Below are 12144 nucleotides of genomic sequence, written 5' to 3' on the forward strand. Positions count from 1 at the left end.
CATCAAGAAACAGAGAGGACCTTAATAAAATCAGAAATGAAAGTGGTAAAATAATAACTGACACCATAGAAATACGAAGGATTGTAAAAAAAATTACTATGAACTATATGCCAACAAGCTGACAATGTGGATGAAATGGACAAATTCTTAAAAAAATACAATCTCCCAAAACTGAATCAGGAAGAACCAGAAAACCTAAATAGACCAATAATAACTGATGAAATAGAAGCAGGGGAGTTTTACCAAACCTTCAAAGAACAATAAACACCTATCCTCCTCAAAGTACTCCAAAAAATCCAAGAGGAAGGGACACTTCCAAGCTCTTTTTATGAGGCCAGCATTATCCTAATTCCAAAATCAGATAAAGACACTACAAAGAAAGAGAAATACAGGCCAATATCCCTGATGAACATAGATGCTAAAATCCTCAACAAAATATTAATAGGAGCCAGCAATGTGTTAAAAATGTCATACACCATGACCTAGTGGGATTTATTCCAGGGATGCAAGGCTGGTACAAAATTCACAAATCAATAAACGTGATAGATACATCACGTATATAAATTGAAAGACAAAAATCACATGACCATATCAATAGACATAGAAAAAGCATTCGGCAAAATCCAACACCCATTTTTTTAAAAAATAATTTTTTATTGATTTCAGAGAACAAAGGAGAGGGAGAGAAAAAACATCAGAGAGAGAATTACCGATCGGCTGCCTCATGCATGCCATCCACTGGGGATCGAGCCCACAACCCAAGAAATAAATTTAGTTCTGCTCCGGAATGAAAATTTTAATCAGCCATCTTGTCTAGGCATGTGCAAACACGATGCAAAATAAACCTGGTTCTGCCCTCTGAAGATATTCTAGTGATGGTTCATACATGTAACTGCAAGTTGATTTAGAAAGCGAAGTCCTGGCCATTCTGAGGTGTAAGCAATCTGGTGAAGAGCATATTGATACAAAAATGAAACTGCTAGGTCAAGGCGACAGCTGGACATACACATTTACCCTCTCTCCTCCCCCAAGTCCCACTGACATTACAGGAGGAAGGTGGTGTGAAAATCAGCCCAGAGGTTTTGAAGACTGAAAAACAGGATTCCACTGATGAATAATCAGAACTGAGGGACTATACCAGGGGTGGGCAAACTTTTTGACTCGAGGGCCACAATGGGTTCTTAAACTGGACCGGAGGGCCGGCCGGAACAAAAGCATGGATGGAGTGTTTGTGTGAACTAATATAAATTCAAAGTAAACATCATTATATAAAAGGGTACGGTCTTTTTTTTCAATAGTTTTATTCATTTCAAACGGGCCGGATCCGGCCCGCGGGCCGTAGTTTGCCCACGGCTGGACTATACCCTTTAGAATGTGTAGAAAAGAAAGTGGAATCAGAGGTGAGAGCCATTCTTCCTGGGATGGAGAGGTCCCACTGAGCACCAATCAAGGTGAATTTTTAAAAAATCCTCACCCTGAGAGACAAATGTATGAAATTTAAGGCCTAGAACTCAAAGGCAAGAGTCAGCAAACTTTAGACTAAATCTTGCTGGCTGTTTTTGTAAATACAGTTTTATGGGAACAGTCACGCCCACTCACATACATGGCTAATTCCAAGCAGAGCTGACAGACGGAACAGACCACAAAGCCTAAAATATTGTACCTGGCTCTTTACAGGAAAAGTCTGCCCACCCTCTGGCTTACACCATTAACAATTTTTTAATTGATTTGAGAGGGAGAAGAGAAACATCAATCTACTGCCTCCTGCATGCCCCCTACTGGGGATCAAGCCCACAACCCTGGCATGTGCCCTGACTGGGAAGAGAACGGGCAACCTCTTGGTGCATGGGATGGTGCTCAACCAACTGAGCAACACTGGCCAGGGCTAATGTAACTACTGATGTGGTTAGATTCAGGTATACTTTCTTTTTCCTGTTTGTCCTTGTGATTTTGTTTTTGCCCTCCCTCTTTGCTCTTTTAGATTTGAATAATTTTTAATATTCCATTGTAATTTATCAATTGGGTATATAGCTATATTCTTTTAAATGGTTGCTCTGGGGTTTCAATATCATAGCTAACTTTTCAGTTTAAGAGTTAATATGCTAAGTATCACACTGCATGTAAATCAGAAAGTCATCGCAGCAATAACTGAAAACAACTCTGAGAGACTGAATATAGACAGACACTATTAGACCTTCGTATGACAACAAACTGACCCACAAACTCTGCAGCAACCAGTTGAGGACGCCAAAGCAAACCTGTACTGCAATCCACCGACAGTCAGGACTTTGTCAATGGCTGCCAACATCCCTATTCTTTGTCCCCACTATCAACTCAGAACCAATCAGAGAAAGCCAAGTATGTTCTCCAAAACAATCACACAGGATGCCGCTGCTAGCTGGCCAGTTTCCAGCTTTCTCATGCCAGTGACCTCTAGCCAGGGCCGGCCTGCTCTCTCCTTTTCACTCTAAAGCTTTCCCACTATAAAACTCTGCCTGCCCAAGTCTCCGCCAAACACAAGTGATGGTGACTGACTCCCTTGCTATAGAAAGCTCTGAGTAACATGTGATATATTTACACAATGGAATACTACTGGGCCGTAAAAAAAGAAGGAAATCTTACCTTTTGTGACGGCATGGATGGACCTGGAGAGCATTATGCTGAATGAAATAAGCCAGTCAGAGACAAGTACCATATAATTTCATTTATGTGGAATCTAATGAACAAATAAGCTAACAAAATAAAAACATGCACATAAGTACAGAGAACAGACTGACAGCTGTCAGAGGGGAGGAGGGTTGGGTGAAAGGTGAAGGGTTAAGCAAAAAAAACCCAAAACTCAGACAACAGTATGGTGATTACCAGAGGGAAAGGGGTGCTGGGGAGATAGAAAAGGGTAAAGGGGGGATAGATGGTGATGTAAGACTTGACTTGGAGCGGTGAACACACATTACAATATACAGATGATGTATTATAGAATTATACACCTGAAACCTATATAATTTTATTAAGCAATGTCACCCCAATAAATTAAAAAAAAAAAAAGCCGAGTAAACAGCCTATTTGCTCTCATTTTTGAGTGGTCTTTATTTATTCCCACAACTCAAATGCTCAACAGCGTAATAGGTAAATAACTGATATGTGTTACTGTACAGAAATGAAAATGAACAAGCTACAGCTACATATAATATAAATATGTTGAGTGAAAGAAAAAATAGCCAAGAATACATAGAATAATTCATTTAATTTCCTTAAATGCCTCAAGTCAGAAAGAAAAACAAGACATTCTGCCTTTGCAGATTAGCTCCCAGTCGGGGTGCTCATTCAATGCTTAGCCAGGCTACTTACCACCTGTGCTGTAGCCTTCACTTCACCTCCAGCATACGAGAAGCCCAAAGATACCTCACTGGTGGAGGCCTAGAAACCTCTCAGGTGTTTTCTGAGACTGTCCAGTTCTGGGCATGTGCATGGCCTAGATTTTCTGGTTCACGCCAGTCCTTCAAAGCCCTCATCCCATGAATCGTCCTCTCAGGATTTCCAGCCTTTCTGCTGCCTGCCTCCTCTGCTGTCCCTAGCCCCAGGCAGGCTGTAGGTAATATTTTTAAGGCTGAGAATTCAGAACGGGCAAAACAAAGGCAAATCTCTGAATTAAACCACCACTCAGGTCAAAAGACACCACCACAATTCTGAGTACAGGGTCTGCGCTGCCCTGTCAAGCTACACCAAGTAATATACTGTAGTTTTAGAAAAGTTTATATTGGGATACTTTTAACAAAAAAGATATAGAAAAAAATATTTGGGGAACCTGGAACAAGTGTACATGGGACCTCTTTGTATTATTTCTTACAACTACATGCGAATCTACAATAATCTCAACAAAAATTTCAATTTAAAAAATTCAGAAGATTCAGATTAAGATGACAAAATTTAAAAATTCATTTATTTTGCTCTCCCTTTTTGTTTCCAAAAGTTATATGATAAAAATCTGTTTTAATTGACTCTAACCTCGCTCTTTCTAAATAAGAAAGTAACACACTATAGAATTGATAGCAATCTGTTTAAAAGATTACTTAGCGGCCTAGATTTATTTACGGCATGTTTGAAATGAGGAAGCTGACTTACAGGTCCACGTTGGCTCATGCTGCCTGCTTTGGCACTTACTTCCATTTTACATAAGTGCTCAGATGCTTAAAATCGGAGAGCTACGGAATGACGTATCAAAATGTCTGCAATAAACACAGTGACAGTAACCAGTCTAACAAAACAGATCAAGCCAGGAAGCACAGAGTAATCACCCACATTTCTGTTCACTCTCTGTATAGGATAACAAATTCAGGAACAATGGGAAAGTCATGTATAATGCAATAAGAAATGAAATACAGATTACAAAATACTATCATTTAACTTTTTATGCACATACTTCACTATTTTCACTCACTTGTTAAATAAAGCACATGTAACTCAAAATGCTAAATAACTATATTAATTTTTTACTAAATTCTCTAAAGAATTAAATGTTGGTGAAAACTCAAAACTGTCTAGTAAAGTATGTATGACCTTGTTTAGTATTTATCATACATGTAAAAATGATCATGGTTAACATCAATGTAAGCATTTACAGAACATTATTTAGGCACACTGTTAATATAGTAAACAAAAATATCAGAGAAAATATTTATGACACCAGGTTATAAATAAGCTTTACTTAAAACCATCTTTGTTAAAGTTTTGACACTGGAACAAAAGTCAAATATACCTAAATGAGACATGAAGCAAATCTTGTCCTATGGGTATTACTAGTTAAGATTTTTCTTTTATATAAAATTACTGAACGGAAAATTTAAGTATGTTAAAACCCAGATTACTTTGTATCATTCTATAAACAAATGTCTTAGTAATACTATATCAAGGCCATAAATCAAGTCAATACCTCTTACGTGAAAGGCCCATTATTATTCACTGATTTACAAACTTCACCTTCATGTGTATGTTCTGGAGTTGAAGTCAGCAGACAAACACAGAACAGGTTAACAGAAATATATTTTTTCTCTCACTATGTTTTCATCTTTTTTTACTGGTACAGGATTTGGGGGTGAGGTAGTGAAAGCATCAAGGTTTGACAAATTTACATTTTATCCAAGTAAAAAGGATCTTAAATAAAAATACTAAATGCTTTAAACAAAAATGTTAACACAGATTAATGACCACCAAGTTTCAAATAAAACGTGATGATCAAAATATGTAATTGTCCTTTCATCAACTTTTACACATTCAGTCATCACTGTCTGAGCAAATCAGTTTTAGCTTCTTCATAGTCCTCCATCTGTCTTTTAACATAACACTTGTTCGATTGTTGAATTTATAATGTAATAGTATTTTAGACCAGTTTCCCTCTCCGTATTTCCTCACGCCAGATCTCAGATTCTTGTCTTCTTCCCAAAGCCATGCCTTTTGATAAAAAATTAAAGTTATTCAGAGAAACAATTCTTTATATTTTTTAATGAGGTATAACTGACAAATAATATATTAGTTTCATTTTACATAAGTGCTCAGATGCTTAAAATCGGAGAGCTACAGAATGACAGAGCTAAAAGTAAAACCAGACACTAGTGGTATCAGATTTTTTTTGGGGGGGTGGGGGGTGGGGGGGGGTGGGGGAGGTGGGCATAGTAAACAATGACAGACAATATCATTTATATGCTATTTTAAAAATTATGTAGTTGATATCCTATTTTGTTTTGAATACAAAGACATAAACTGTTTTCTCAAATATATCCATAAACAACACCGACTCCATTTGAAATTGTTGCCCAAAAAACTACAGGGAAAGATCAATTAAAAGTATGAGGCAGAGATGTCTAATTTTTGGATCAATATGCAAAGAACTTAAAAATATTAATTTAGACCTCAGAACAAGAAGAGAGAAAAAATGAAGAAAGTTAACTCTTCTTCGATCCATCAGAGAAGTAATGTCACTCGACGTAAACTGGTGCCCTAAACACTAGAAAGACACAAAAGTGGATACAGAAAATCACAGCTGGCTAGGAGCAGCTCACAGCTGGTGCCAGTACTGGTAGAAATTTTTAACTGTGATGAACAAATTGATGGAGGCTCACTACAGACAAGCTTCAAATAAAAAATTCTAGGGTCCCACATTAGCCAGTTTGGCTCAGTGGATAGAGCACTGGCCTGCAGGCCAAAGGGTCCCGGGTTTGATTCCAGTCCAGGGCATTTATCTCAGTTGCAGGCTCCTCCCTACCCAGGCCCAGTTGGGGTGCGTGCCGGAGGCAACCAATCAGTGTTTCTCTAACATCGATATTTCTATGTCTTTCCCTCTTTCTTCCACTCTCACTAAAAATCAATGGAAAAATATCCTCAAATGAGGATTAAAACAACAACAAAAAACTCTAGGGTCCCAATCTTAGTGGGGTCAAACTTCTGTGAGTTTTACTCCCACCAGATTATCAGGGTGAAGAGGAGGGAAAAAGTAGTCATTTTGAAATACATTTAGAGCATTCTGTTCTCATTAACAAAAGTATGCCCTCAAGAGACACCAATTTGCCAAGCCTAAATTGACATGTAGAAACACTCAATTCCAGTCCTCTCTAGTCTTCCATGTAGGGAAAGGAAAATATCAAACTTCAGCCCCTTCTAGCCTTCCTATTTCACCCAAGGGGGGAAATAAAAGCTGAGAACTGCATATGAAGGTCTTAGCCTAGGACAAAGGATCACTAACAACAATCACAAAATTACAGAATGCTTCCTTTCCCCCTCCCCCATCTTACCACCACATTATCTCATCTCCTGTATAACAACTGCCTCAACTGAAAGAGCTGCCTTGGACCATCACTAAGAAGAAGTCTCTAGGAAAATCCAAATGCAATAAGGAAGATAAAAACAAGAAAATTTTAGCTCCTGGCATTTATAGCTACAGCAAATAGTAAATAAAGCATAATTCTTCACCAGACGAATATAAAACCTCACAATAAAGGCCAATTTACCCCAGTTCCTTTGATACATGTCCAGCTATCAACAAAAAATGATTAAGAAAAACTGAAAGATGAAAAACACAATCTGAAGGGATAAAGCATCAGAATCAGCTATAGCAAAAATTTTGGCATTATCAGAGTGGGAATTTAAAATAATTATGATCAATATGCCAAGGCTCCAGTGGACAACGTACGAACAGGTGGATAAATATAAGTAGAGGAATAGCCAAGAACTGTGGGACAATTACAAAAAGTGTAACATACACATAATAGGACACTGAAAAAAGGGAGAAGGCACAGAATAAAGATTTAAAGTAATAATGGCTGAGAATTTCCCAAAACTAACGACAGACACCAAAACAGGTCCAGGAAGATCAGAGAAAACAAAGTAGGAAAAAAAAAAAGTGTGTGTGTGTATATGTATATCTATCTATCTATCTATCTATCTATCTATCTATCTATCTATCTACCTACCTATCTATCTATCATCTATCTATCTTATATAATAAAAGGCTAATATGCACTCAACACAGGTGCTGCCCCCTGGTGGCCAGTGCGCTCCCACAGGGGGAGCACTGCTCAGCCAGAAGCTGGGCTTACGGCTGGTGAGCACGGTGGCGGGAGCCTCTCCTGCCTCTGCAGCACCACTAAGGATGTCTGATGACTAAGGCCTGCTCCTAAGCCATCAGTTGGACAATCCCCAAAGGGCTCCCAGACTACAAGAGGCGCAGGCCAGGCTAAAACCTTCATATGCACTTCTCAGCCCCCTCCAAGTGCACAAATTTCATGCACTGGGCCTCTAGAGAGTGTGTGTGTGTGTGTGTGTGAGAGAGAGAGAGAGAGAGAGAGAGAGAGAGAGAGAGAGAGAGAGAGAGAGAGAGAGAGAGAGAGAGAGAGTGTGTGTGTGTGTGTGTGTGTATAACTACACTTTGGAACATCATATTCACAGTGCAAAAAATCAAAGACAAAAATATGTAAAACTATTGGTGGCATAAGTTCAGCATTTCCTCATTCTCTTTTGGGAATTCACCCAACAACAAGGAAAGAAATAAAATCCCAAACTCTGATAAAGTTAGAAGACCCCCTCTGACCTGAACCATAACAGGTGAAAGGGATACATATCAGTGGAAATTGATGAAAGGTATGTGAGAAAACAGGGTACAGTCACCCTGCTTACAGATCTCTGCCTGTGGTGAACACTTCCAAAGTAAGAAACACATCCCGAGGTGCACACACTCAATCCCTGGTCTGCAACAGCAAGAGCCTCCCTCAATCTGCAACAGTTCCAAAAGTAGAGGTGATGAGACTAAATAAGGAATCACACAGATAAGCAATATGTGCAGGAAGCAAAGCAAAAGTAGTTATTGCTTGCTATGTACACTGGGAGAGAATGCAAGGACAAAATAAGCTTCAGTCATAGGAGATATTCCTATAGCCTGGAACTGGACCCTAGCTCTAACATCTCAATATAAACCATTTGCAAAAAACTTACTAATATCAAGAAAAAAAAAATCGTACTTAACACAGAAGAGTAAGAAAAAGGTATAGGATCACTTTCTATTTCCAGCAATGATAGGACAAAGATCAGATTTATTCACCTGCTGTAAACAACTAGAAAATCAGACACAATTCAGGAAACAATGTTTTCAGACACTGGACTATATTCATTCAGAGGGAAATAAGTGAAGTGAGTCTTAAAACTGACTAATCTTAACTTTCTGAATAGAAAATTTTCATACCAAAAGTATCTTCTTCTTTTTTTTTTTGCACAGAAGAACCTTATTTAAATTGGACCTCTATCAGGAAAATCCTGTCTAATAAAAGGCTAATATGCAAATCAATCAAACGGTGTAACAACCGGTCGCTATGACATGCACTGACCACCAGGGGGCAGACGCTCAATGCAGGAGCAGCCCCCTGGTGGCCAGTGCGCTCCCACAGGGGGAGCACTGCTCAGCCAGAAGCTGGGCTGACAGCTGTGGTGGGAGCCTTTCCTGCCTCTGCAGTAGTGCTAAGGATGTCCGATCACCATCAGTCGGACATCCCCAGAGGGCTCCAGGACTGCGAGAGGGCGCAGGCCAGGCTAGGGGAACCCCCCACCCCCAGTGTATGAATCTCGTGCTCTGGGCCTCTAGTCCTATATAATAGAGGTAATATGCAAATTAACTCTCACACCCTCACAAGATGGCTGCCTATGACCAGGCCGGCAGGGGGTTTAGTGAGGGACGACCAAATGACTGAACAAGCAGGCTGCATGGGGCAACCAGGCCAGAAGGGGGGGAAGTTGGGGGCGACCAGGCCAGCAAGGGGGGCAGTTAGGGGTGACTAGGCCAGCGGAGGGAGCAGTTGGGGGCAACCAGGACCGGGGTGGGGTGGGCAGTTAGGGGTGACCAGGCCAGCAGAGGGAGGCAGTTGGGGGCAACCAGGCTGGCAGGGGGGGCAGTTGGGAGTGATCAGGCCAGCACGCAGAGGCAGTTAGGGGCTACCAGGCAGGCATGCAAGGTGAGTGATTAGGAGCCAGCGGTCCAGGATTGTGAGAGGGATGTCTGACTGCTGGTTTAGGCCCGATCCCTGGTGTCCTGGGTTGGAGAGGGTGCAGGCTGGGCCGGGTTGGGCCGGGCTGGGCCGGGCTGGGCTGGGCTGAGGGGACCTCCCCGCCACCCCACCCCCCGTGCACCAAGCCTCTAGTACAGCGGTTCTCAACCTGTGGGTCGCGACCCCTTTGGGGGTCGAATGACCCTTTCACAGGGGTCGCCTAAGACCATGGGAAAACACATATATAATTACATATTGTTTTTGTGATTAATCACTACGCTTTAATTATGTTCAATTTGTAACAATGAAACGGGGGGTCACCACAACATGAGGAACTGTATTAAAGGGTTGTGGCATTAGGAAGGTTGAGAACCACTGCTCTAGTCCTATCTAATAAAAGAGAAAGATGGTAATTGGCGTACAACCGCTACCCTTCCCATTGGCTAATCAGGGAGATATGCAAATTAACTGGCAGCCAAGATGGCGGCCGGCAGCCAGGCAGCTGATGCGAACAGGGAGGCTTGCTTGCTTCAGTGACGGAGGGCTCCAACCTTCCCTGCCTGACTTGCTGGCCTCTCAGCTGCAACTCTAAGCAACTATGTTGCGAATAAAGAAGTTAAGAAAACCCCAAAAACCTGCTTTACTCAGCCGGGCTTCAGCCAGCCGGACCGCATCATTGTATCAAATACAGACGGTAAACAAAGGCCAGAAACCTGTTTTCAGCAGCCGAGGCCTCAGAGCTAAAGCTGGCCCAGAATAAAAAAAGAAAAAAAGGAGCGGTTGGGTTGGGAGCTTCAGTCACCCGTCAGCCTGAAAACGGCCATCAGCCCCTCAGCCAGACTGGCCAGGCACCCCAGTGGGGACTCCCACCCTGATCCAGGACACCCTTCAGGGCAAACCAGCCAGCCCCCACCCATGCACCAGGCCTCTATTCTATATAGTAAAAGGGTAATATGCCTCCCGGCACCGGGATCAGTGGAGCAGCAAGGCTTCCCGGCACCGGGATCAGCGTGACAGGGGGCAGCACCCAAACCCCCTGATCGCCCTGCAGCTCTGTGTGTGACAGGGTGCAGCGCCCTAACCCCCTGATCGGCCCTGCTCTGTGTGTGACAGGGTGCAGCGCCCCAACCCCCTGATCGGCCCTGCTCTGTGGGTGATAGAGGGCGGCGCCCCAACCCCCCGCCCCCCATGGGCCCTGCTGTGTGTGTGTGACGGGGTAGAGCCATAACCTCCTCATCGGCCCTGCCCTGAGTGTGACAGTGGTGGCGCCCCAACCCCCTGATCAGCCCTGCTCTGTGGGTGATAGAGGGCAGCGCCCCAATCCCCTGATACGCCCTGCTCTGTGTGTGACGGGGGGCGGTGCCCCAACCCCCCTGATGGGCCCTGCTCTGTGTGTGACAGGGTACGGAGCCCCAACCGCCCTGATGGGCCCTGCTCTGTGCATGACAGGGGGCAGCGCCCCAACCCCCTGATCCGCCCTGCTCTGTGTGTGACAGGGGGCGGTGCCCCACCTCCCCTATTGGCTCTACTCTGTGCATGACAGGGGGGGAGCTCCTCAACCCCCTGATCGGCCCTGCTCTGTGCGTGACAGGGGGTGGCACCGCAACCTCCCCATCGACCCTGCCTTGAGTGTGACAGGGGACGGTGCCCCAACCCCCCAATCAGCCCTACCCTGAGTGTGACTGAGGGTGGCATCACAACCTCCCGATCGCCCTGCTCTGTGCATGACAGGGGGCGGCGACCCAACTCCCCAATCGGCCCTGCTCTGAGCCTGACCAGGGGCTGCACCTAGGGATTGGGCCTGCCCTCTGCCACCCGGGAGCAGGCCTAAGCCAGCAGGTCGTTATCTCCCGAGGGGTCCCAGACTGCAAGAGGGCACAGGCCGGGCTGAGGGACCCCCCTTCCCCCCGAGTGCACAAATTTTTGTGCACCAGGCCTCTAGTATGAATATAAAAAGTTACATATGTAGATTTAAGTCAGACCTTACATCTGATGAATTAATTTTATGATAGTTTAACAATAAGTTTAATTAATGTCATTATCAATACCCAAGAAGACTATTTTTAAAATGTGGGTGAAGTATTTTCTTGGAACTTTGAATAGGCAGATTGGTCAATTATACTAAGATAGCAAAATCAGAGACAGCCAAAAAGAAATATTTTACACTCACGATTTTTTTTAGAGTTGAAAAGAAACAATGTGAAATAATCACAATTATTCAAGTTATGACTTGACTGTCCATTAAGTATTATTCTGAAATAATGAACAAATACCTGTTTTTTTCTAGATCGATCATTTTTAGAAGTTTTTGGCTGATTGTTTAAAACATCCATTCTGTTTCTTTCAGTGGCTTGTCTGCTTCTCTCTGTCTTTCTTCTACCTAAAAGTAGAAAAACTGCCATCAAAAATTGTTTTACATTAGAAGAAAAAGAGGAATTGCATTTTAAAAGATTACAATAAAATTCTTATTTTTTAGCGATTTTTAAAGGGAAATAATTCTTTGTGCTTAATTCCCACCCCCCCCCCCCAACTTTGAATCTTTTTTTTAAAAAATATATTTTATTGATTTTTTACAGAGAGGAAGGGAGAGGGATAGAGAGTTAGAAACATCGATCAGCTG

General features: G+C 42.7%; 1 protein-coding gene across 3 annotated transcripts in view; it reads right to left on the reverse strand.

Annotated features, from left to right (window-relative positions):
• Window positions 1–3071: 3071 nt before the first annotated feature.
• TERF1 (telomeric repeat binding factor 1) overlaps window positions 3072–12144 on the reverse strand; it is a 34815-nt gene continuing 25742 nt past the window's right edge. For 2 of the 3 annotated variants that reach the window (XM_059672885.1, XM_059672884.1), the window contains 2 exons: window positions 11798–11904; window positions 3072–5448 (listed from right to left, as the gene is read on the reverse strand). In XM_059672885.1, the coding sequence (XP_059528868.1) occupies window positions 5272–5448; window positions 11798–11904 (284 nt within the window). In that variant the 3' untranslated portion in view covers window positions 3072–5271. Of the gene's footprint in view, window positions 5449–11797; window positions 11905–12144 lie in introns of those variants that run through there. The other variant, XM_059672887.1, reaches the window with a different exon arrangement.

This window comes from Myotis daubentonii, chromosome 17 (genome assembly GCF_963259705.1).
Source record: "Myotis daubentonii chromosome 17, mMyoDau2.1, whole genome shotgun sequence".
NCBI classification, from domain to species: Eukaryota; Metazoa; Chordata; class Mammalia; order Chiroptera; family Vespertilionidae; genus Myotis; species Myotis daubentonii.